At 39.7% G+C, this 26,001-nt stretch overlaps 1 protein-coding gene across 1 annotated transcript; it reads right to left on the reverse strand.

The window, feature by feature from the left end:
- Positions 1-2,007: 2,007 nt before the first annotated feature.
- ptgir (prostaglandin I2 receptor) lies at positions 2,008-25,981 on the reverse strand. The gene is made up of 2 exons (XM_085371305.1): positions 25,151-25,981; positions 2,008-2,295 (listed from the first exon to the last, which is right to left on the reverse strand). Exons 1-2 carry the CDS (start codon positions 25,979-25,981, stop codon positions 2,008-2,010), a joined length of 1,119 nt encoding a protein of 372 aa, XP_085227431.1.
- Positions 25,982-26,001: the final 20 nt, after the last annotated feature.

Genomic DNA, 26,001 nt, shown 5'->3' on the forward strand with positions numbered 1-26,001 from the left:
CATATGTCTTGACAACGATGTGATTTTTTTTAAATGCAGAAAGGATATTTCAGGGGACTCTGATATAAACTGTAGAAGCATTTACACTTTCTTGGAGAAAAAGGACATTACACGTGTTTACAGATGTTATTGTTACTCCCATTCTGAGGGCTCCCCTCCGCAGGAAGTTGTTATGCTTGAGACAGACAGTCTATGTTTATCCCTCAGTCGAGATAAGGTGGTCTCTACTTTGTTGCCTACTGCTTCTTTATATGAAAGTAAATACAACGTGGGCGATGCCTGAGAAAGTCTCTGAAGCCACCAGCAGAGTCTGGTCAACACAATGCAGAGCAGAAAAATGTAGGCTTGACCCTTTGGGACCTTTCTGTAAAATTGAGAAAAATCTACTGACTTTTTGGTCTAGTGCCAACCTGTGTTTGAGATTTTTGGTCTTAAATAAAAATACACTATATAGACAAAAAAACCAAAATAGGCTTCATCTGTTAATCTTCAAATTCAGGTGCTTTCTATTCCATTGCCACAAGTTTACAAAATCAATCACCTAGCCATGAAGACTGCCTTTGAAAACACTTGTGAGAAAGCAGGTTGTCCTAAAGAGCTCACTGAATTCAAGTAAAGGTACTGTAATAGGACACCATCACTGCAGCAATTAAGTTTGTAGAACTCTTCCCTCTTGAGTGATCTTACTGCAAGTGGAAACATTAAATAACCGCAACAACTCAGTCATGAAGAAGCAGGCCACGTAAAGGTACCGAGCGAGGTCGGTAATTCTCTGTAACTCTCTGCTGACTCAGTAACTTCAGAGTTAACATCAGCATGAGAACAGTGCCCGGGGAGCTTCATGGTATGTGTTTCCATTCCTGAGCAGCTCCTTTAGGTGGCCCAGTACTTGTGTCCATATCAAGTGCTTTGGTTTTTGACCAAATTTGGGTTCTTCACTGGATACACTCATGCTCGTTCATAATAACCACTGACACATTAGTAATTAGCATTGCTAACACTGGATCTGCTACACATTAGCATATGTTGCACATACAACAAACATTGACATCATTAGCATTCAGCTTGGATCACCCCTATATGGAAAATAAATTTCCAGCCCCATTGTCTCCATTAGTAAATGTTTCCTAATATACAGAAAGTTCTATGAGACTTATATATCACACTGTGATTTAGTTCTATATTTATTCTTATGCATAATAAATTTTACTTGATTAAATTTTAATTCATATGTTTTTTAATTCATGTTTCATGACACACAAATACATTTTCAATACATAAGTTGTAGTATGAGACACACAAGTCTTTCAAGACATACAAAATACAAACATTTCCTGTAAGTTAATTTAATTTCCATATGGGGATATCCATGGTGGCAGACTTGTTAAGGCTATTCTGGGTTATGGGCAGTGGACAGTTCAATAATAATCGTGTATATCTGTTACACACATATGTCATCCAAATAAACCGTGTAAGCAGGCACGTTGCGTGAGCTGAATCTCATGTCATCCATGCTTTAGACACAGATAATGCATTAACAGACTTACTGACTTACTGTGCCTTAAAGAAAGGGCCGACTGATGGAGATTCAAACAACAACAACTATACATTCATACATTTCCATACAGCTTTCCTCAACTGCATATATTCAGATTTTACAGTATGTCATCCTTGGGCCTGACATGACTGTAAGTGTTCCTTAGTCCCAAGTCACAGTGCTGTTTTAATGGCACAACTCCCCTTGCAATGTTGAAATAACTTCCGTCCATTAGTGGAAAGTTAACAGTTAGTGCAGTCATTTTTTCCAAAGTTAAGGGAGAAATTTCAACGGCAGCGCGTAGATTTAAATTGTGACAGTCTTGTCTTTGTGCCTTCAAATACTAGGTGCAGGAATTTTGGATTCATACATTCATTTCATTTTAGAGTTTTCCTTAAATGTTTTTTTCCATATAGAAACGTCCTCCAGCCTCCAGGCCATCACCTTGCACTGCCATGGGTTTTTGTGGGTCATCGAGGTAAATTGGAATACATGTTGGTTGGTGGAACTGACGTGTCTGGTGGGTTGCGTTGTATGACATTGTCAAGGGGTAAAGACAGAGCGCAGTGTGCTGTCGTCTTTACGGCTCCTTTACTGAAGCGGAAGCTCAGCAGAGAGCAAAGGTGGCGAAACACGGACTTGCGGCAGATGATAAAGACCCAAGGATCAACGATGGGGTTGACCGCATAGAATCTGAAAGCTGTCAGGTTCTCTTTGTCACCGCAAAATGGATGGATCGCATTGATAAAGCCTGCAATCTGTAAAGAAAAGACAGAGAGAGCGTCAAGGTCAGATGCAATTCCTGTGATTTCCAGTTTACAAGTGTAAATGTTTCTGTACCGTCTCTTCTACAAGGCCAAGGTCAAGAGTTAGAGAGACAATTTTTGTAGAATTGTAAATTAAACAATCAAGATGTGTTTGAAGTGCAAAATTTCAACTCAATTCAAATAAAAATCTGTCTATTTTATATACAGCTCTGCATTCTCAGAAGTTCAAAATTAATGAGACAATCAAAGCAGTTTTATGGCCAGGTAAGACCTGTTCCCTTCAAAGTACTGAATATGTATGTCATAGCTGTTCACTGTTAGTGTAAGTGCGGGAGGTCATCATTAGGCTGACAAAAAATTTTACACTGATCTGCTCACCAACACCAAAAGACCTGAAAGACCACAGAAGACAACTGAAGTGCGTGATGACAGAATTATTTCCAAGGTTAAGAAAAACAACTTCATAGCATCTAACTGAGCCAAGAAATCTCTTGAGGAGGCAGATGTATCATTGTCAAACTTTATTATAAAGAGAGCCTTCATGAATGGAAATACAGAGAGTTTACAACAAGGTGCAAACCACTGGTTACACCAGCCGACACAGTTCTCTAAAATAATCTTTGAACGGATGAAACCAAGATGAGCTTGTACCAGAATGATGAAGACAAAGGTATGGAGAAGAAGACAAACAGTAATAAGTTATTAAACGGTAACAATGTATTTTTAAAAACATTAATACAAATTTTTGAGAGGAAACTTCTTGACAGCGGAAAGTTTTTGGCACACGATTAAAGATATTAAAGAATAAACGTTGTCTCAACTGGATGGAGACCATTCGAAGCTTCCTCCAGCAAATAGAGCAGAGTCGTCGGCACTTTGTTGCTAAAGCCAGATGAAAACTCAACTGCGTGTTCAGCATCAGTGTCAAAGGAGATGGCAGTTCATCTTGCTGTGCAAGGCTTTAACAAATGTCAGCATCATCACACTCTGTGTAAGCGCATCTTTAAGTTTCAAATGTACAAAGTGTTCCGAAAACAGACCCACATAAGGCAGCATGTTAAAACCACATCTTTTTCCTGTATTGACCTTTATGGTATGACAGACTGGAGAAAAGCAGGCCAGACAACAGCAGCAGCTGGCTGCCTACAAAGCCAGGGCAGAGAGAGAAGCAGCAGCTGGCAAAGCATCTTTGTCACCTCACTCCCATTCTCTATCAACAATTCTCCATTTCCTCCACGAAATATCCAACAAACATTCTCCTAATTAATGGCTTCTGCTGATTGACTGCTTTTCTACATCGGTGTAAATGTTTCCATGTTGCTAGGGACTGGACTGAAAACTAATAAGCAAGAAACATGAGAGAGGCCTGAGGGAGAGTCCAGACCCAGTGCAGGGACCAGTCACAAGCATGACTGCATGCTTCGCACACTTATCAGCTGGCTAAAATCAACCAAACATGATATTTCACCTAAAGATGTCTGGGTATGCCGATGACAAACAATTTAAAAAAAAAGACAGAGAATAAGAGAAGAGGCACACCCAAAATAACAGCACTTATCATGTGATTTTACTGAAAGGGGTTGAGCTCAACGGTATAACAACATCAAAATCCTGGAAGAGAGCCGTCATCCTGCATGTGTCAGTAGCAGTTACAGTTGAGCGTGGAATGAAATACTCTCCAGATGTTTTTGACTTTTTAGGAAGTAATCATGCAATTTTAAGTCGTCTAAAATTTCTTGAATTGCACAACTGATGCTGGCAGATTCTAGCGGATTTCACAGGCTTAATAAATGGCAGATAAGACACGGAGGGATTTTACGAAAACACATCTGAGCTAGTGTGTCCTCAACTTCCTTTCACACAACACGTTTCCTTTTTTGCAGGCGTAGACTGCAAAATTTCACAATTTACCTGCTGCCACCACTTTATTAGTAAGTTTCTCTCCTCCTTGTTACTACATTAGTAGCAACTGGTAGTAAAATAAAAAATAAAAAAATTCCAGCTTTAGTAAAAACCAGTAGCTTCCGAGATGGAGTTGGAACTCAATAAAATTATCAATGTCGACTGTGTGTAAATGAAATGCCAGCAAACTTGAAAAATAGTCACCCAAAGTATGTAAGCAGGAAGTCACTGCAGCATCAAGAGCGGTAATAAAACTTTGAAAAATTGGGGAGCGGTTATTTAATAAACTCATCTGGAAGTATTCAGAGAGTTTTGAATGTTTGTTTTGTTAGTTGAAAATTAATTTTTTTTAATTCATCACTGCGTGAAGCGGCTGTTAACTGCTTTGTGATTGCCAGCGTAGATCACGTACATTACTAGTCTTAAAATTGGCTTTTGTTGCCTAGGCATCAAAGGTTACACTGATATACACGCTGAAAAATGGAAGATTACTGAATTCAAACTGTTTATTTGAATTTAGTAAACTCAAGATTTATGTATCGTGTGTGCGTGTGGAAAAGGGCCCGAGTGTACAGATGTCAGCACAATTTGGTGGCAGATACATTTTAAAAGCTCTGGAGAATCATAGAGAAAGATGTTCGTAGGAACGATAAAGGAAATATAACAACACCCTTAACTATTTTGGCTTCTGACCTAGGAAAAGGTCTCATGCTGGCAATAATTTCTTATTTGATTTAATGTTTCAAACAAAAATGAATCTTGGCATTAAACACACTAACAAACACAATGACAAATGCTTCTTGTGCTCAATGCAAAGTTATGGTACCCTTAATTCATCACGCGGCGCTGCCAGAAACATTTCAAACAGACTCGTGTGCTCTGCTACCTTCCTCGCTATTGTTGTCTCACGCCACATTACCACCCTCGCTCATGCTTCTGCTCCCTACATGCCACCCGGCCTCTTATGGTGCTCTCGGCAGGCTTTAAGCCCCGCAGAGACAAACACAAATCACGAGCCGTCCACTCAAAGCACTACAGGCTGTGGGGCCAAAACTGATGACATGTCAGGCTCTCCTTAAACAGGAGCATATTAATGGATCTGTCTGTGCTTAAAGAGCAGGCCAGACATAGAGGGAAAGCATCATGGGGGATTATTTAGGAGAACAGAGAACCAGGGAGCTGCAGGGAAGGCGTGATGAAGACATATAATGTATTATATATGTACCGTATATAAATCTAGCCAACAAAGTGCCGTACATGTGCAGTTGCATTCACCTATCACCACCCACAGCCTTGCAAATTGTAATGACAAATACTGAATGAAACAGAACCTCGTCTCTTTTGTAGCCATGGAGATATTTACCTTTTAACCAAATACTCTTTTAAAGCAGGTAAAGAAATTGATGGATTTTAAACATTTCACAATTATACGCAGAAAGCTTTGGAGGGCACTGTTACCAGACAAGTACCAGACTATTATTATTATATTTCAGCTGATGGTTTCACATCCAGCCTATTTTACTTTGATATTTCAAGAGCCCTCGGACTTCTCAGTATGGTTTTACCTTGCCTGCATGCAGCTTTCTCAATCCTCAGTTCCTTCCCTCACCACCTCTCCTCAAGTCTTAATCCTACCCAGCAGAGATGCAAAGAGAGTGGAGCCAAGGCAACAGGCATATAACAAAATGAGGTATTTTTGCTTAGATGCTTAGACAATCTGAATGAATGAAGAGACTCCTTTATTTACAGACCCCCGCCCCACCAATGCCATGGTTTGTATGTTCCAGCCGTGTCACGCACGTTAGCAGAGGATGCAACACCTGTGCACCCTCGAATAAAACTCGTCCGACAAGCCTCCTCTCTCCTCTCTGCCAGATGCATTTTAGGAATTGAGACATCCTTCAGCATGGCATATTTAGATTGATTTCTGGGTCATGGTAGTGATGAAAGACAGAGGAGATGAGGAGGGACGTGGCATCATTTGCTCTGGTCTGACCGGAGATGCAGTTATCCTTTATTTAAGCCACCCGTATTTTGTTTTGGAGATTTTGCTTTTGTTTTATTTTGCTCAAATTGTTTTTTATGGATCTCGCTTCTTTGTTCTGACAGTCTTCATGTACCTGGATCCAGGCCATCTGTTGTAAATAAGGCATGTAAGACACACATAGGTTGCATGTAAGATGGTTGATGATGGCTGCTTCATTCAGGAAACAGACCACATAATGGATTTCTACACTCTACAACCCATTACTGCCTATCGTGTTGTCCTAGTGGACTCCCCTAACTCTGTCTTCCTGATCCTGTTTCACTGCAGATTATTCTGAAACTTTAGATCAGACAGTGCAGAGAAAACGGGGCTTTTAGAAATCATTTACAGATCGATTACAGTCTCTGAAGGAATTAAGATTTTTGGAAAATATGCGTAATTACTTACTTATTCCTAGAGTAAGAAGAGAAGCTCAATATCAATCTCATTGGTGCCTGTTAAACCTGCAATATTTGTTTTGTTTTTTTTTAGTTGGAGAAAATTAACTATTAATACAAAACTGACATCGTATGTGCAGCTTCTTACATGTTTGTATTCAATATTTGTGCTTCTTTAACTTCTACAGAAAACAGCTGCTTCTTTAGTTACCTAATGCACCCCAGTGTTTGCCCCCCGGCTGCTTGCTTTTCAGGAAATGGAAAGCGTGTTGTGTAGTGTGAGGTCGCTCAGAGTGTTTCCGTTAAAAAAACACAGCCTGTGTCAGTAACACTGATCATAGCTTGAGCTAGATCTGCACGAATCTAAAGCTATGACTCCCACAATTTACAATACACGAACTTATTTGATCTGTTTTTAATACAAAAGCACTGATTTTAACAGGTTTAAGTATGGAAGTAGCTTAATGTGTACTGATGTTTGCCACAAACATTATTGTTTAACAAATTTCTGCACTTACAGTTTTGTGTTATCATCATTTCAGAGGACGTCACACTTACAGTCATTTCATGGAATCTACTCACTATTTGCCGAATCCTAACATTTGATCTGAACCTGACCTTAAAAGTAAAAGCCTTTCACCGTAGCCATCCCCTTCAAGGGTAAGCTAGCAGTAACACAACACGTGCGACCTTATTGCCTCAGGTTGATTCATTCACTTACATTTTGCTCTGAAGTGATTCAGCGATGCTCACACTGATGATATTCTGTTTCCTTCAGCTTCATAACTTGCTTACAGCTGTTAGCCTTTACAAGCAATAGTGAGTCATTTGCAGACTTTTTGGTTCACTTCATTTAAGTCTTTAAGAGAAATCTAACACACCCATCCTCCATGGAATAAATTTATAGGCTTGAGCTTGATTAACGCTCTCGTCTTGCTTTTTTGGAAACAAATGAATCATTTTGGGTTGTAGAGTTGGCAACAGCACGAGAGCACAATTTACCAAAGGTGCGTGAAACTTTGCTGTATTTCTGTTCTTTGGCCAAAAGGTTGCATTAGTGCAGCGACAAAGATTCCTCGGAGGGGGCTCTCTGCACCAGGGCTGTGATCGACCGTGGCTGCCCAATTTTACTCTTTAAGTGTGTGTGTGTGTGTGTGTGTGTGTGTGTGTGTGTGTGTATGTAGCCATATGGAAAAGAAATAGTAAAAACTTATATGATTTACTCATGAAAGTGGCCACTTTCTCATTACTTTCCTACATTGTTTTAGTAAGTATCCAAAACATACAAGTTTCATTATATAATTTTTCAAGGGATCTTATATCTGTTTTCACTCTTATATGCTTTTCATACAAGTTTCACACAAGACAGATACAAACTTTATAAGATTTATATATATCTTTTCCATATGGGTATCCATGATCGTTTATGTTAATGAGAGTGTGGGGAGTGAGTTGGAGGGCGGGGTGGGATTGGCTGCTTTTAACCATGTAAAGCACTTTGTGCTACATCTTTGTATGAAAAGTGCTTTATAAATAAAGACTGATTGATTGATTGATTGATTGAAAGGTAATCGTACAAAGATTTATAACCATGGCATAGCATGGAGGCATCTGATTCATTCAGCACTTTAAATGAGGTGAATCATAAAAACTACTAACTACGCACAGATGAGCCATGACAGAAAAATTAACGGCCTTTTTATTGTGCAACTCCCTTTAGTGGTGTTTTTCCATGCCTAACATACAACACTGGGAGAAGGGCTTCTGGGTCCTGTGGGATGCACAGCAAGGACTCTGTGTTCCTTGAACTGTTCTTGGCCAGTTTGTTTAGTATAGCTTGCATGTACGCCCTGTCCTGGTAGGGAAAGGGGGGCACATGTGCATGTAAGGTGCCATTAACACAGGATACACTTGGTTTGGGTGGCACATGTTAAAATAACGTCCATATAAACGCCAGGACCGTACTATGTTTCGCTTCACCTTTCAGTGTTTTCTTTATTTATATTGTGGCTGAACTGTGTACATATTCGTGGCTTTATTTTTGAAAGTAATCTTTTACTTTTAGTGACATTTTTCCACATGCAGTAAATTGGTGGAAATGTGAGTTCACCCAAGTGTTTTTTCCCCTGTTTAGTTTTCCGAGTTGTCACTTCTCTTCAACTTCACACATCAACGAACCTTATCCCTGTTTTCTGCCCGTGTGTATTTATCAAAAGATTCATTTAAAACATGACAGCAGATTTATTTTCTCGTAACTCCGCTGGAAGGTCAGCGAAAGGTTCACCACAGCACATTAAAGTTCATTGATCCATTGATCATTGGAGATTATAGGATTTCCACTAACAGCTATGCAGGAGTGTTTTCTGTGTTATTTCTCCTGAACGCCTTAAACAGAGCAGCACGAGGCTTAGTGACATAAAGGCTGTCTGAGGATGCTTATCTCTGAGGATGATTATCTCCTGAGATCCTGAAGTTGTTTTGTTTTTGTAGTTGGTGAATTATTCAGTGTGGCACTATAATGCAAGGGTAGACAGGTTTTTTTGTTGCGTGTTTTCTGACATTTGAGGTTAAGGAGAACGTACAGAGAGGAAAAATGGGTGGGTGTTTCCTGCCGACACCGTCTGCAGGATATACATCTCTCGTGCATGTACAACGGCTCAATGGTAACATTTGTTTTCCTTACTGACTTTTTCACAGAAAACACATCCCAGTCTTTGGAGATTATTATTAAGCTGTTCATTTCCATGAAAGACATTTCCAGAAGACAAAAAACTATATGCTGCAATAAGTGACGGTAGTATAGTCAGTCTATATTGATATAATCAGACATGCTTCATCAGGGGAATTACACTGTCTACACTTACGGTCCATTAGTGAGCTTCCTCTCTAAGATGTGCCCAACACTACAGTGAACTACTGCACCTGAAAACATTAAACCTTTTATGATCATCATCTATAAATGACTTCTGAGAATAACGGACTCTCTGAACACTCACACATCAATTCAACTGTCTGCAAAGACCACAGGGCAAAGTAATATTACATTTAACACGCATGCCTTGGTATCACAAAAAAATGATTCCTGTTTTAAATAGTACACAATGTCTTATACATTACATGCTTTCTAAGTTCGTGGAAAACTCATAAAAGTTTTAAGACAAACCTTTATAATCTCTTTAGAATTCAGGGCCAAATAAAGCTGTCACTCTGAACTCTCTCACAATTAAATCCTGTCTCGGGAGCAGGATGTGCCAAATGTGTAGGAGTTGTCGTTTGCTTAACAACTGACAAAAAGAGGCTGGTGTCAGAACTACACTTCTCAAACTCCCCAAAAGAGGAAGTGGAAGTAACCGTGAAACCATAAAACCCCACTTTTCAAACTGGACAGTGTAAAATATGAGGCACAGTGTTTTAGCTGGGCAAATTACAAAACCTTGAGAGTGTTACAACAGAAGAAGCTGTAGACCGACACTTCCTCTTCATTGGAGATAAAAATGCTCATTTTCTCTGCTGTATCTGATGCTGCTGTGGTCTAAAGAGCTTGGAAAGAAAAGCGCCTGGACTTCTTTAAGTTTCTTGAAACTTAAAACTTCAAGAAACTTAAAGAAGTCCAGACGCTTTTCTTTCCTTAGACTACGGTGACCTGGATGACTGAGAACCTTCACAGACATGATGCTACTGTGCTTTCGTGTATTGTTGACAGGGTCATATATGCCCTTTGAAAACAGCAGGAGTGTATCTTTTGAAATAACTTCAAATCGAACAGAATTGCTCACAGTAAAGTGTAACTGTTGTTGACTGAGGCTGTGTTTAATGTCACTAGTGCAGCCAGATGAATTTAATCCTGGTTGCAACATTCTTTCACAGAGAGCCATCTGGACGTCATCCATGTAAATTAACCGCATATAACCGAGGACTATGAACTAAATCCCTTGCTGCTGTTAGCAGTGAAAAACATCCACTGGAACTAATTTGCTGTTGCTTTAAAACATCAGTCCCAAGGGCGTAGATTTGGCATGGTCGGAAGGTACGTGTCCCCACCAATAATTTGATCTATTCGAGTAAAGAAAAACAAACCCGATAGAAAGAAAAAACGATGTGTCAGCGTCTCATTCACCCAGCGGAGCAGAAAGAGTTCAATTACGTCCTCTACTGGAGTCCTACGTCATGTGACAAATATGGCCAATGTGATTGGCTGAGCCTTTCAGGGAGCTCTGTTTAGTTTTAGCAGTAGTGACGTGCGATACCACTGATTTCCTTTCCGATCCGATACCAAGTAAAATTCAGGGTGGTATCGGCGATACTGATCCGATACCGATACTCTGTACAAAAACTTAATGTTTCATTGCATTTCATAATACAATATATAATTGTATTATGTAATTGTAATAATAACATAACCATATTGCTTCATAATGATTAGAGGACATCAGACAACTTGTTTTTATTGCTTAATAATGCAGAATAATCATATATTAAAAAAAAAAACTGACGTTGTGCGCTATTTGAGCATGTTGCCTGCCTGCAGCACTCTGCGAGAGACGTCTTTCTCGCCCTAGCAGCACCTGTCCCCGTCCTCCTCTTCAGTTCGCCTCAACATAAGCTCATCATATTCTGTGATGTGATTTACTCCGAGGTGTTTGACGATGTCAGTGGTGTCTGTCTGTCTTGCCACATATACCACAAACCGCATCTGGGCTGTTTGTGGAGGTAAAATGCATCCACACATGACTCTGTTTGCGCTCAGCCATTGTTGTGAGTGTGCACGCCAGGGGCTGCGACACATTTATACAGCCGTATTTCGCATATGACTATGAAAGGCGTAAGAGGAAGTAGTTCCTTCAAATTTAGAAGATCCAAATGATATAGTTTCTTTCCACTGCATTCATTTTAATGGAAAAACTACAAATTTACCCCAGAGTACTAAAATATCGATATTATAATATGAGAATCGATTCTAGAACAAAAATTGCTGGTATCGGAAGAATCGATATTTCAGTATCGATCCGCACACCACTATTTAGCAGCGGCAAACCTGCGCTGCGAGGAGGAGAGGAAGACGCCAACAAAGAGGAAGAACCTGGATGTAAGAAAGTGTTTTTCAAAGAAACCTGTAAGTCACTTAAAGTCAAGTTCACTCATAAAATGTGTCCGTCACAATCACGTTACAGGCTATGCTAGGCTTTGGCCCACATCAGTCTAAAACTGTATGTACCCATTAATAACGTGTTTTGGAAACTAACTGCACAACATGCAGCACTATTAGTTCTCTCAGTCTCAGAGCAGCATTTCTAATTTTGATTGAAACTGTCAGAGAAAACAGCAGCCTCGAGCAGCCAGGATATTAGTTTACAGAGGCTGTTAGAATTATATGTCTAACGTTAAAATGTTGGTGACACAATAATTTCATCCTAACGGCACTGACATATTCATAGGGTTAATTTTTGAGACAAAATGTCATGAGGTAGTCATGATTTTACAAATATTCCACCTTGTAGTGCAGTTTGCACAAATTGTTTTACAAATGCACTCACCCTACAAACATTACTGATGAGTCAAGATCTGCACAAAGTGACAGAAACACTGAAGCAGCTTCACATTGTATTCTTATTGTCATGTATGTCCTATTTGTCAGGTGACAGAAGAACCAACATAAAGCTCAGAGAGTAATGGTGACACAAGGTCACAGGTGAAGTTGGATGATGACTTGTTGGTTCATTGCTGTATTTGAAGCACATGTGTGACTGCATGTATGTGGAATGTCTCACTGTTATTCATCAGGTGACAGAGGCAGCTCTGCCATGTTGTAGCTCGGACAGAGGTGAAGAGGCGAGGTCACAGGTGACTGACTGATGATTTGGTGCTATAGATTAAATAGTATTTATTATCATGACGATTGTTAGGCTGCTGATGTAAATTGATTCATTAGTGTATGTTTGACAAAGAATCTGAATTGACATGTCTCACTTTTTAAATGGCACAAATCAATGTGTTATTTTATCAGGTGGCAATATGTCCTAGTGCAGTCAGAGGGGAAGAGCCAGGGCCAAAGGTGAGGCACATCAAAATAATAATTTTAATCTGAGGATAAAACGCAGGTACTGAGGCTGAAAGAAGCTTCAGTGCTCTCAGAAGACTAAAAAGATGGCTAAGGTCAACAAGGACTCGAATGAGATTAAACAATACTGCTGTATGTCCACCAGGAGAGACTGGACAGTATAGATGTAAAACAAACATGCCAGCAGTTTATCTCAGTTAACGAGAGGAGCAGGCATGTGTTTGGCTGCTTCACATAGCGGACATTGAGTTGTTGTGTGGGACACCAGTAGTCCATGTCTGTTGCTGTAACAGTAGTTCGTGTTTAGAATAAAACATCCCAGCTCACTGATCTGATCGGGGCAATAGTGCCTAAAATGTTGCACAATTTTGCTGAGAGATCTTTTACTTTGTGGTGATCTTAGACGAGTAGTTTATGGACAAAAACCACCAGGTCATTCAGTGTGCCTTAGTGCCAAAGTATAACAGATGTTGGTGTACTATAACTGAACTAATGTTGTTAAGTCCTTAAAGTCATATTCATTTATTGTCATGACTGTATTTGAAGCTGTTTTTATTTTTGTATGATACCTGATTTATATGGAATATGGCTGAAGTAAACTAAAGCCTAAAATACTTAGTCAGTGATTTGTTTAATAGTAATTTAACATTATATAATTCACATATAAAACTATGAATTGTGATTGTAAATGGTTTAAAAGCATGTATAATAGCATATGTAGGCAAGTGTGTTCCTCCTTTTATCAAGAAGCAGAGACAAAAAGGAAAAAAAGAGTTCGGTCCCCACCAAGGCCAAAACCAAATCTACGCCCTTGATCAGTCCTATTTTTTTGTTTGATTTATTGATCTTCCATCCCTGTTATGGCATTATATTAACTCTGGTGATGTGATGATATGTGACATGGTCACGTAGTCAAAGGGTGACACAACCAGCTGGGGTGGAGGTAGCCGGTGAGCGCTCTATGTTTTAAGCACTTTGTAGCTGATAAAGCCACGATTCAGACGACCTTTCAAAAAACAGAATTATTTTATTGCTTGTCATCCCAAACTAACTTTCATATAGTTATGAATCTATACAGCAGTAAAATAAAAACAGGAGGTTATGATTAGCACACTGTTTCCACCCACAGCAGGTGACAGGTGATTTCCTCACTTTACTGCAATGCCAATAAAGTCTGTTCAGCTGACAACTGTTGCTTTTGTGTTGACTATATTTATTAGACGAACATCACTGGAAGCGACTGTGTGTTTTTATCACTTTCGCACAAGGTAAAGTCGACCTTTTTTAACTGAGCTCATTTTGATCCAGCTCATCACCTTTATTGCACAACAGTGACAGGAGAGTGAAAGTAAAATATGCATTTTTTACATTTAAATTAGTTTGTTTCCAAAAACTTTCAACGTTCTGAAGACGCAACCATAAACGAAAGAATACATTACTTACATTAAGCCTGTCTTTTGAGCTACCATATTATAATTCTGTAAATCATAGACCTACTTTCTCGCCCTATATTTTGGATATTTTTTAGCACTACTAAATGAATGGATGCTGTCCACAACGAGGAGCGCGTGACATACAAAGAAGAATTCCAGGTCTTAACACGCACAGCAGGCCTTTATTTTGGGCTTTTCCAAACTGGTTCTAACAGCAAACCAAAGCCAAATAAATCCCTCACCGTCTTTAGTTGTTATATTTTTGGGATTAGCTTCATTATTATAGTAAAAACACTGCATTATAAACCTCATTAAAATAAAAGCGCAGCATATTAGCAACAATATTGCAACACTATTCTGGTTAAACACAGCCAAGAGAGTTACACCTGCATCGCTATGTGGTTTTCACCCCCTGTATGGTGCAGTTTTAAAGGTTATCAAAGCGGTTTGCATAATTCATTTATCCTGCTAATGCGAGCTCCAAATAACCACAAAGCACTTCCTTTATGAAGTCTGTAAGTGACTATTGCTAAGTGCTGTGTTTGAATGTTTATTTGGATCTTTGATTAAATTTATAACTGGCATCCTGATCAGAACAGCTGTGATTCAGCATGATTCCTTGTCATTGTCCATCTCTTAGTTTTTCCCACTGAGCTGCTGGGACCAAGAATCTACGTGCCAGGCTGTGTGCTGGGTGTGTGTCAGCTGGGGATAAGCAGCATAGCAGCATCAAAGGAAACCTCTCAAACAGAAGATAATAACAAGGATTGAAGTCTGGATTACGGCACTATCGAAGCACACAGAACAGACTCTAACGCAAAGCTAACTGTTACACAACTGCGAGACAGATTAACCAAATGAGACATAATGTACACAAAGAGTGAGAAGTGAAGCCAGCTAGTTGATTCCTTATGTTGTCAGTCTTTATTCCCAGATAACAGGCTCGCGCTCGCACACACACACACACACACACACACACACACACACACACACACACACACACACACACACACACACACACACACACACACACACGTTATTCATTAACTATCGCTTAATAGCTGTTGAATAAAAGTTTTGAATGATTCTGTTTCGGTTTCTAGTTCTGTTCTGTGTAGAAGAAACATGACAGGAAGAAGAAAGTTAGATATTTTATATCACAGCTTTTTAAACTACATGCATTCATTTCAGTTTGAGTGTTACAGAAAAAAAAAAACACAATTAAAAAAGTACCTCGCCATGTCACTTGTGCACAATTTTTATCAACAGCAACTTGTCTGTAATTTAAAAAAAAACAGTTCCTCTACTTAGGAAGTTAAGTCTCATTTCCATCAGTGAGGGTCACACATCTAAAACTATACAAATACACCCTATGTGGACTGGCTCTTTGCCGACATGATGTATTTTTAGGATTTTGCAGGACTCTCTGGGAGAAGATGAGAGCAGAGGAAACTTCCCATCATATTCTCAAGTTCGCTGCAGAAGTAAACATTAGCCAGGGTGCAGTGACCCCCAAAATTTCAAACCACCAACTCGTCACTACTGTCTGGTTGCAATTATGTTGTTTCGTTTGTTTAGTCCCTGTTGTCTACATACTCTGTCTTAGATGTGTTTGAAGGCAGAAGTTAATCCACGCACAGCTGAAATGCATTTTGGAAAGAATCATAAAGAGGATTCATTGATGTGTCCCCCCCACCCCTCATCCATCAGTTCCACCCACAAACATTTTTTTAATTTATTGATATCCTAGATCAATGACTTCATTGTAATTCTATAACTTTATGAGATGTGTGGAAAGTACAGATGCTGACGTATCCTGTCTCCGTGTTGAATAGTTAGAACAATGCTCTGATTTCATTAATAGAAGAAGAAACCTTCAGCCGCTCCTTTGTGATAAGGTACCACTACAGCAGGTTAACATGTTTGGGTTAGCAGAGCTCTGCACCAGTTTCTCCAGCTGGAAGCAAACCAGCAAGCTTCCACATGTTGCGCAAACATGTTAACCACTGCACTACTGAGCCAGCAGTTTCTGTAACAGGAAATTTGTATTACATTTTTCACTGTGACACTAGCAAAATTATTTTGCTTTCTCATGGAGATTTTCTTTTCTCTTTAAAAGACTTCAAAAGACTTCCTCATGACCCAAGCTGAGGGCACACCTGAGCACATAAAATACACACATTAATAGGATTTACTGAGATGAGAAAGGTCTTTACAAGAAATATCAGTAACCTGGTTAGTCATACATGATTCTTACTCAGCTGGACGATTAAATTAAAAGCAGGTTATGTGAGAGTCAGTCAGTTGTAGACTGTTGACCGAACTGTTAACAGTTTTTACAGTTCACAAAGTTTTTTTCTTCCTTCCTCTTTTGGGGCCCCTCCAGCAGGCAGCGTGGCCAACTCAGGGATCACCCGAAGCAGTCATTTAGTTGGCCACGCTAAAAACCAGCCTCGCTATGATAATGGTTTTTAACTGCAGCAAGGGTTTCACCACATTATTGAACTCGAGTGTCAACTGCTTCCCTTTTCAAGTGTCCTTCAGCACATCAACAGATGCTCTGCCTATTCTGCCATTGTTATCGTCTGTTTGATATGAGGGTGTTGTATTTCACTGCTGTGCCATTGTGCCAGGTCGCTTATCTCCTAATGCTGCAAACAAGGCGGAGTATAAAACAAGAATCCTATTGTTCTCTGGAGCTGCTAACATAAGGAGACTAGACTTAGCTGTGTTTACTTAAGCTAATTATCAATTGTAAAACACAGATAAGTGGTTGTGTTTTGATAAGTGGATATGAAAATGGATTTGAATTAACTCTGGATGCCAGGGCGGAGATTTGTGTCTCCACCTGCATATAAAACCAGGGGTTTTTGCTTGTTAGGTGAACGTGTAAACCACTACACTGTGGAGCCATTATGAAAAAGTCACACCTCTGTTTTTCAAATCAAAAATACATTTTTAATTACACAATGTATGCCTGGGGGAAATGTGATTACTGTATGTACCAACATATCATTTTATATCATTTGTTCTATATAAACTTTTTCCTCGTCTTGTGACTTTCCTCACAATCTGAAGCGACTACACAAGCCCTAAGGTTGAGAAACTCTAAACTTGGGTGTGGAGCACATTTCACACAACAGCGTGTGAACAATGACACTGTTGACAGAAAGGCAAATAACTGTGCACACACGTGGCAAAAAAAAAAAAAAGCTACCCAACTACCAAGAGCTCTCAAAGTGAATGTATATGCAGCAAATGGCTAACTGAAAAAAGGGGTGCTGGTACTTTCTCTTGTATGCACACAGGCACACCAAAGCATGACACCTTGCATTTGTTTGGACCAAATGCCTATGTTCCCGATAGGGATTAGCAAGTGAAAAAGAACTGAATCCTTCCTAGAGTTGCTGATCTTTTGCTTTAATTGTGTCAAGGCCTCAGCCACATAGGTTTAGTGACCATGCACAGTAAGATCAGTAGGAAGAAAATTTATCAACAAATGTATATGCAATACTAACAGCCTAAACACATATAGAATCATACAGTGGATCACTGGTTCCTCTACAAGACATTTTACTGTATCTACCATAAATAATAGCAAATAATTCTTGCTGGGTAATCCAGCTGTGAGTGCAACTGGTTGCCTGCCTCTCTGTATTGGCCTTGGTTAGACTGACCTGTCCAGGGTGTACTCCCACTTCTCGCCCTGTGGTAGGTGGGATAGACTCCAGCTGTATTACCATCAATTATCTTTAAAAAAATTCTGCAGAATTAAGGGGCCTGTAACCTCAAGCATTAGCCAGAGTGCAGCGGTAGTGTGAAACTGTTACATTTCATAATGTCTTGTCCTTCCAGTTTTACCACTGAAGTATTCAATATGTAACTGCAGAGAAATGTGTGGTAGACAATCTGGCTGGAAGTAGAGAGATCATTCAAAGGACAGAGAAAAAAAAGTGCCATATACAGGAAATAAATGACGCGCAAAAGCGCAACAATCACTGTTTTGACGTTTAGATTTGAGACAAAAAATGACTTGTATAGAAGAGTCTCTCATTGGTGTTGGCCAGAGGGGCCGATGGCGCGATATGGCAGCCTCGCTTCTGTCAGTCTGCCCCAGGGCAGCTGTGGCTACAACTGTAGCTGCCTCCACCAGTGTATGAATGTGAGAGTGAATGAATAGTGGCATTGTAAAGCGCTTTGGGTGCCTTGAAAAGCGCTATATAAATCCAATCCATTATTATTATTATCATCATAGCCACAAATCCACAGTGAATTAACAGCCAGACTCAAGACAGCTGTTTTCAGCACAAAAGAAGATCCTCTGAGAGTCACCTAGCCTGCACCAAACAGCAGACCAAAAATGTCAGAAACTAGATGGTAAACAGAACATAGCAGCTAAAGGAACAGATTTATTTTTACTTCAGGAGTTGGTCATGGGGATACAACTGAGGGACGCATTCAGAAACACAACATTAAATAAGTGCTTAGCCTGCTTCACACTTGTTGGATGTGCAAATAAGCAGCTATAGTTATGGCTCACATTCTCAGAGTTGAAAGTCACAAAAAAGACTGTTAAAAAAGTATCTACTAAAGGTATTCATTAACAGTGCCAAAGCATTTCGAGCTCAATCAAGCATGCAGAGTACAGTACAAGGTTCAGTTAAGCACATAATCATCATCAGTCACAAACAATTTTTCATTCGGGGAACCAAAAACACATGAACAGATGATGACTGCTGCAGCTGCCCCCATCTGCTCCACATCTGTCTTTAGCCTCTTCCATTCATTCTATTCCTCAGCCATTAAAGACCTCTTCCACAGCTGCTCACCTCCTATTGTACTGGAGCCCAAAGCCATGTTCTCCAGCTCCCACACTTAACTGGCACATCAAAAGGTTTCTTCAGGAGATTCGTTGGCATCATATGTTGTCCGATTTCAGAATGAGTTCAAAGGTAAGGCAAACAGGATAAAACTACAGGTAGTACAAAGAAAAGCAAGATCAACAAGCCTGCAGCCATCTGACTACTGAAATACAAATAAATGCGTGCACATGCATGCGCATTTGTAATGTGCACAAAATAAATGCTTATTTTATAGCAATTATTGTTTTTATTGAGTTACTTTTGAGTATGTTATGTATGTTAAAAATAAAACTGTTTGTGTAGAAATAGAAACAAACATTGATTAAATTGTTTTACATATTTTTTGTGAACGAATTACTTGATTGATCAGGCAATATGTGCTTAATTTTTAAGTTTTTATTTTATTTTATTGGTGCCCTTTTTTTCTTGTGGGTGGTTAAACTTTAACAATGTTTCCATTCTGTAATCAGAAAAAGCCTTAAGTGTACAACATAGAGCGTGTTTACCAGCAGCAAAAAGAAGATGCCCCAGTGCCCACTTTTACAAAAGCAATCCAAAGTAATTAATTACACATTTTACTCTGATGAAGCAATTACAATTACTTGACTCAATATAGTTTCAACAAGACAACTAATAATCTCTCAAGGAAACTCCCCAACACTGTATAGATGTTTGCATGTGTGTATCTGCTTATAGGCACAAAGGAAAGGAATCCTCTTTGTTCTTTTCACAAAGTCAGCTGCTGATTGCAAAGCATCATCTTTCCTTTTAGAGACAACACTAAACCTCACAACAGGGTTAAAATACCACAGAAACAAAAAAGGTTCTTATTTTCAACTCTGTCATAGCATAAGTACTTTTACACATGTAAGTACGACGCCCATGCTGCGTGGACTGTGCTTCTAACAACAACCTAAACACATGCAAAGGTAATGGTATCCTATGCTAATGTCACACAGTGCTTTCCATTCTAGTTTATGCTTCCTCCTGTCCTCGCTCCTACGTGGTGTGGAAACAGTTTTCCCATAGAGAAGATGGGGAGCGAGAAGGGTCGTGCAGGAGGTTTTAACAAGAAAACACAAGTGCATTGCTTATAGAGGTGGCACAGTGGTTAGCCCGGTTGCCTCACAGCAAGAACGACCTGAGTTCAAGTCTGCCATCTATTTTTTCTATGTGGGGTTTGCATGTTCACCTGGTGTTTGTGTGAGATCTTTCTGGATGCTTAGCTCTTGTTCTTTCTCCAGCTAGTCGCTCAAGTTGGTAGTTTAGTAGAATTAAAGAATTCAACTGAGATTCCCAACTTTTGGTTTAATTTTAGACAACCTCTGGAAGGCATTTTAACTTCAATCTTCTGGATCTGTCTGGATTTGGGAAATTCCCCTCTTCATCCACACTAATTTTCTCAATCTGGATCCAGTTGGATGCAAATAGGAGTGGCCCTGAAAAAAACACCAAAAGCCTGTTATTCTGCATATTTTCAATGGCATTCAGGCTTTGGCTATGACTGGGCATGTTAATGCATGTAAGAACTCCAGGCGGTTTGGAAACTATTGTTATAATATTTAGTTGTACGCTTGTTTAAGTCCTGCAGGGGAACAACGAACATGCATCTAAATGTTCTTGAACTAAAAGCAGAATATCCTGTGAAATTTGTCTTCATAACATTTTGTTAACTAATACCTCAATCTTTCTTAAATCTATGACCTGACAAATAGTTTACCAATGAAATTTTTGTGTCTTTTAACAGAAGAACTGTGTGCTGCATACTGTTCCACATAGCATTTTGAAAACTTCACTCTGTGTGATTTCTCTTGTCCAGGCCTGTCAAACAATCCAGATTTATGAAGCGCTGTGATGATTCTTGGAGGAATGATGCCCTGTAAATGTGTTAAAGCTGCCTGCTGTTCATCATCTTCCCAGCAATCAGCCCTCTTGCCCAGTTAGCTCACAGCTATTGGAAGCAAGTTGATATTTCCATTTTTCTTTTTTTCAAATCACAGAACAAACTGTGCTCCTGTCAGATTTGTATATCACTAGCCCCAGCAGAGTGAAAGAGAGACAGGGTTCAACAGGAGTTATATGAAGTCCAAAGACTTAACATTAAAGTAATTGAGGCGCTTAAATCAACGGTAACATGACGTATCTACTGTGAGAAGAATCAAAAAGAAAAAGGTTCATTTTTTAAACAAAATAAAAATGGAAATTTTATTTTTATTTGCTATTTCACTGCTACTGCCACTAAGCAGTGTTTAATCTTTGGTCTACATTTGACAAATGTGCAAAGGAGATGCCAAACTTTATACTGCGGCTGTGGGCGACTAGTCGACTAGATGTTTAAACGTTGCTTGTCTTGATGGTCCGTACTAGAAATAATATTTGAGTAAAAGTATTATTCTCTGTGAATGGAAGATGTACACAAGCACGGGGGAAAGTAAACAGACGATAGCAGCGCTGTTTTGCAGTACTCAGATATTAAAAAATGAGCAGCTTATACGTCGGCTTTGTCAGAATAAACTGGAATCTAACCACGCAGCCAAAGCAATGTGTAACCGCATAATGATGCTAGCAGAAACCGAGGTTCTTGCTGCTAGCACTGTTAAAGCTCGCCAAACACTGTAATTTAATCATTGTGTGTGCTAATCTGATACACGACGCACATTTCAGCTACATTTAAAACATGTTTGGTTATCAAGAAACTTGACTCATATTTCATGGAGCTCATTGGACAATGGTTAACTTTGTCCATTGAAAGTGTGCTCATTGTAAATGTTTTCTGATGCTTTTCCTTCTTTTAGACTAGCAAATTATTTTGGATCCCTACGTCATATATCAGAACGCTGATGGTTTGAAAACGATTAAAACAAATAACTTTATTATTTAAATAACTGAAAAGAAGGAAACAACATTCACAGGGTGACATTTACTGTCATTCAATTTCCAACTTCCCAGCCTCTAGCCTTCCACCTTACTTAGACGGCCGTATGGTGGGTAAAACTACTCAGAAGATCAATGACTGAAGAATTAGTATGACCTCATTCGAGCTGTTATTTCTTTTTTTTTAGATACAAATAATATTTTCAAAAGCGGCTAGCTGGAATTTATCATGGATTTTTTTTGCACTCCCTAACCACACACACAGGAATCAATACAGATCTGATGATTGAGATGGGCATATGGCATCTGCCCTAATGGAAACCTTTTATGAATAAGTTAAAACATTAGTGATTAAATCGAGCCCATGCTGCTGCTGATACAGTTGCTCACTTAAAAAAAACCCTAAAAACCAGGAAAAACCAAAAGCCTGCCATTTGTTTTTCATTATTCACAAATGGGATAATTGGGAAAATTTCTAGCGAAAACAACTTTATTGAGCCAGGTATTGACCAGATGGGTCGCTTCAGGAGTTCCCATAGTGACACTATGAAGGGCATCGATTTGTAGACTGGAGGAAACAGCTTTTAAAATAGAGATTACAATAGGTTAAATACTCACATGATTCTTATTGAGCTGTCAATTAATGCTTATAAACTTCAATGGCAGTATGCAACAGTCATTTTACTGTTAATTCAGCAGTATCAACTTGCATAATCCTGAGAGAACGCTTTAAAACCTTTCCAGCAGCAGGAGATGATTTTTGTTTTTCATAGCTGTATTTTTAAACATTTTACAACCAACAGAGAGCATACTGGCAATAAATTTGACAATAAATCTGTAACAATGTGTCAGTGTCTGCCTGAGATTAGCTCTAATTGGATAACTGAACCTAATAGTTTCCAGCTGTCTGCATCAATTGCACGGTATTAAAAGTGTGAGTGGGAGGTAATAGATAACATTAAGATCAGGGTCATAGTTTGACAAACTTGCTAAATAATGCTTATGCGAGCCAGGCAACAGTAAACTAGACATACATTGCCTTTCCTTCTTTGTCTCATAGATCGTGTTTTACCACCTCTCTGTCTGCAACACTAATAGTTAATCTTGCCGTACTCAGAACCAGACCTCAGAAAAATGCAGAGAAAACACCGCTTCATTTATTAGTGTCCAAAAGCCATTCAGCGGATGCAAGATTGTGAAATGTGATCTGTAAATACAAAGTCCACACACATTATTTATACCTGTGAGCCAAAGACCATTGAAAATAATGAATGTGTCGTGATACGATAAATATTGATATTCCCTGCCAAACTTAAATTTAAAAATGTAAGTGTTCATTTTCCAGTGCCTGCTTTTCATCTCACCTACATCAACCCAAGTGGAGTGCAGAGCCACAGAAGAAAACCTAATTCTTTAAAGTATATTCAGTTCCTCAAAAGTGATCTGAGACAACAAACACTAACCGGAAACACATGCTCAATGTTTTTATTTCTTCTTTTTTCTTTTTGCACATTGTTGTTGTAGAAGTGCAAGAATTAATGACCAAATGAAGACCGTATACCTCTTAAGTGAAGCAGAGAAATTGAGAATAAAAATTACACTTGAACTCTACATTGTTTTCATTGCAATGAACAGATTCAGACTTCTCTGCCCACATCTGCTGTGCCTCAGGCAAACCGACCATTATTAATCATGAGCCTACATCTGTCTGGAAGCTCTGACACGACAATCAAAACCACAATGTGAACAACCATACATGCACACACGTCTGCTGAGACGCTGCTGCAACATTGTCTTTCATCATATACACAACGGATATCAAGCTCATAATTTAAGCACGTTGATAGCAAAACTTAACGTTAGGCTAAATTTGACTTTTTCGAAAACAAAGCTCAATTACAGAAATACATAGGAAAGCTCAAAAGTAAAACAATTTTCTATTTTTAACTTTGAAACTGAAACACAAACTGTCTGCATGACTTCTTAAAAGGAGGACCGTGTGCTTGCAAGCGGTGAAGTTGGAGTTTCCTGGAATCTTACTCAGAGTGTGAACGAGTATGTATCGTCATCCCTGTCACTCTTAACCATAACTCAGGGCAAGTACAATCACATGGACCCTAGGTTAGTCAAAGCTTTAGGGCAAATGTTACCACAAACCACCACGAAGCAGATGGTGAGTAGACGGTGAATAGCACAAGCGTGACAAAATGCATTTTCAGCTTCCTGTAAACTAATTTATCATGAAACCGTCTGTTTAAGAATTTAAAAAAGGCTAATATACATATGACAGCACATGAATGCCTTTATAACACGATTCACACATCCTCTGTGAAAGGCAGGGCCGGACCAGTCTGCCAGGGTTGTCAGGTTGTAGGCACACTCCTCTTAAACAGAGGCAGATACCGAGCTGTGAAGAAAAATGCATAACACAAACACACAAGCAGCGACAGTGTGCTTTGTGTGGCAAAGGCTGCCATTAGGGACACACCTTTCATTAGCAAAGCACAACCGTTAAGGAGACTTCAACAGGGCAGACAAACACATACCACAACTTACAAAAACATCAACCGTCGCCATGCCACCAAAAGCTTGCTATGTCCATAATAATTACAGAAGGGGGGAAAGGAATTCACTTTATTAGATGCACACAAAGTTAGGAAACCCTGAGGCTAAAATGACCTTACTCCTGTAAACTTTGCCTGCCACCAAACAGCACCTACTGAGCACCTACCACCTACCAACACTGAGGTGCCAAAATCTCCAGTTCCTTAAATTGGCACTTGAGGATCAAAAAGTGAGTCCAACCTCAGACTACAATGCAGAATGCCTGGACTTTTGCAGACATAAGCATTTTTGCAGCCTGACACACTTCACCCTCTTGGCTGAATGTTTTCACTTCCTGCACCAAAAAAGGAACAAAGCAAAGACCACAACGCTAAAATTGAGCCTTAAAAAGCACTCACCAATGCATGAAGTCAGGTGGCTCCATCCATCTTATTTACAGATTACATCAGACTTATCTATCATCGCTGCAGATTGTGCACAAAAACATCCACTACAGGCCAGTAATGATGATAACAATAACTAAACCTTCTTTAACTTTCCCCTTTTTGTCTGTAAACTGCTGTAACCTCTTTTCATTTCACTGGGGAGCTGTGGTCATGTTTCAGCAAACTGCATAAAAGCAATCAGTGTGTCACCTCTCCTTCAAATGTGACTGTGTAGTAAAACTAAAAGGAAAAACAACATAATATCAGTAGCTTGCACAGAGGGAAGGTCAAATATAGACTCACAGTGAGAGGCAGTGAGCAGACCACAAAGATGACAGTGATGAGCGCCAGCAGCACCAGGTGATCCATCTCCTCTTCTCCCTGGCCAAACCAGGCCAGGCTCAGCCTCCTCTTTCTGCCCGTTGACCCGACCGAGCCACGGCGCAGTTTATGGCTCTTGTGCATCTTGCAAAGGGTGATAATCACGGAACCGTTGCACACGAACACTGCAAAGATCAGCAGTGCCGTGAGGGAGGAGTAGGACAGAGAGAAAGCCAAAACCAAGTTGGCCTGTTCATCCTCAGTCGCATCCATGTCAATGAAGCACCATGTCCCAGGGCAGTACTGCCTGAATTTACCATAACTAACGAACGGCAGTAGGCAGAAGGCCACAGAAAATAGGTAGATAAAGAGAAGGGTAAATTTAGCAAAGTTGCGGCGGATGTGTACAGAGTAGAAGTAAGGGTGGCTGATGGCCAGGCAGCGTTCCACAGCCATGGCGCACAGGATGAGCGTGGGTGCAAGGCCGAAGAAACTCATGGCAAAGCCGAAGAGGTTACACAGTCCTTTACCGCCCAGGTCTGTAAGGGACATATTACGGGCATAACAGATGAATACAGGTGGGCTTAGAAGGGAGGTGCCCAGAAGATCTGTGAGAGCCAGGCCGGTTACCAAGATGCAGAACACAGAGGACCTGGAGCGATGCTCCTTCTGATGCACTCCCAGGATAAACAGAGCCAGGAGGTTTCCGACAACACCAAGCAGAAACATGATGATACTTGTGGCCGGTTTGCCATCACGGCCCACAATGCAGGTATGGTTACATGGTTCATTTGAAACAATGCTATTGTTCATCTTGTTGAGAAGAAAATAAT

Source organism: Diplotaxodon limnothrissa, linkage group LG14, assembly GCF_057381915.1.
Source record: "Diplotaxodon limnothrissa isolate DT_005_m linkage group LG14, D_limnothrissa_male_GT1.1, whole genome shotgun sequence".
Taxonomy (NCBI): Eukaryota; Metazoa; Chordata; class Actinopteri; order Cichliformes; family Cichlidae; genus Diplotaxodon; species Diplotaxodon limnothrissa.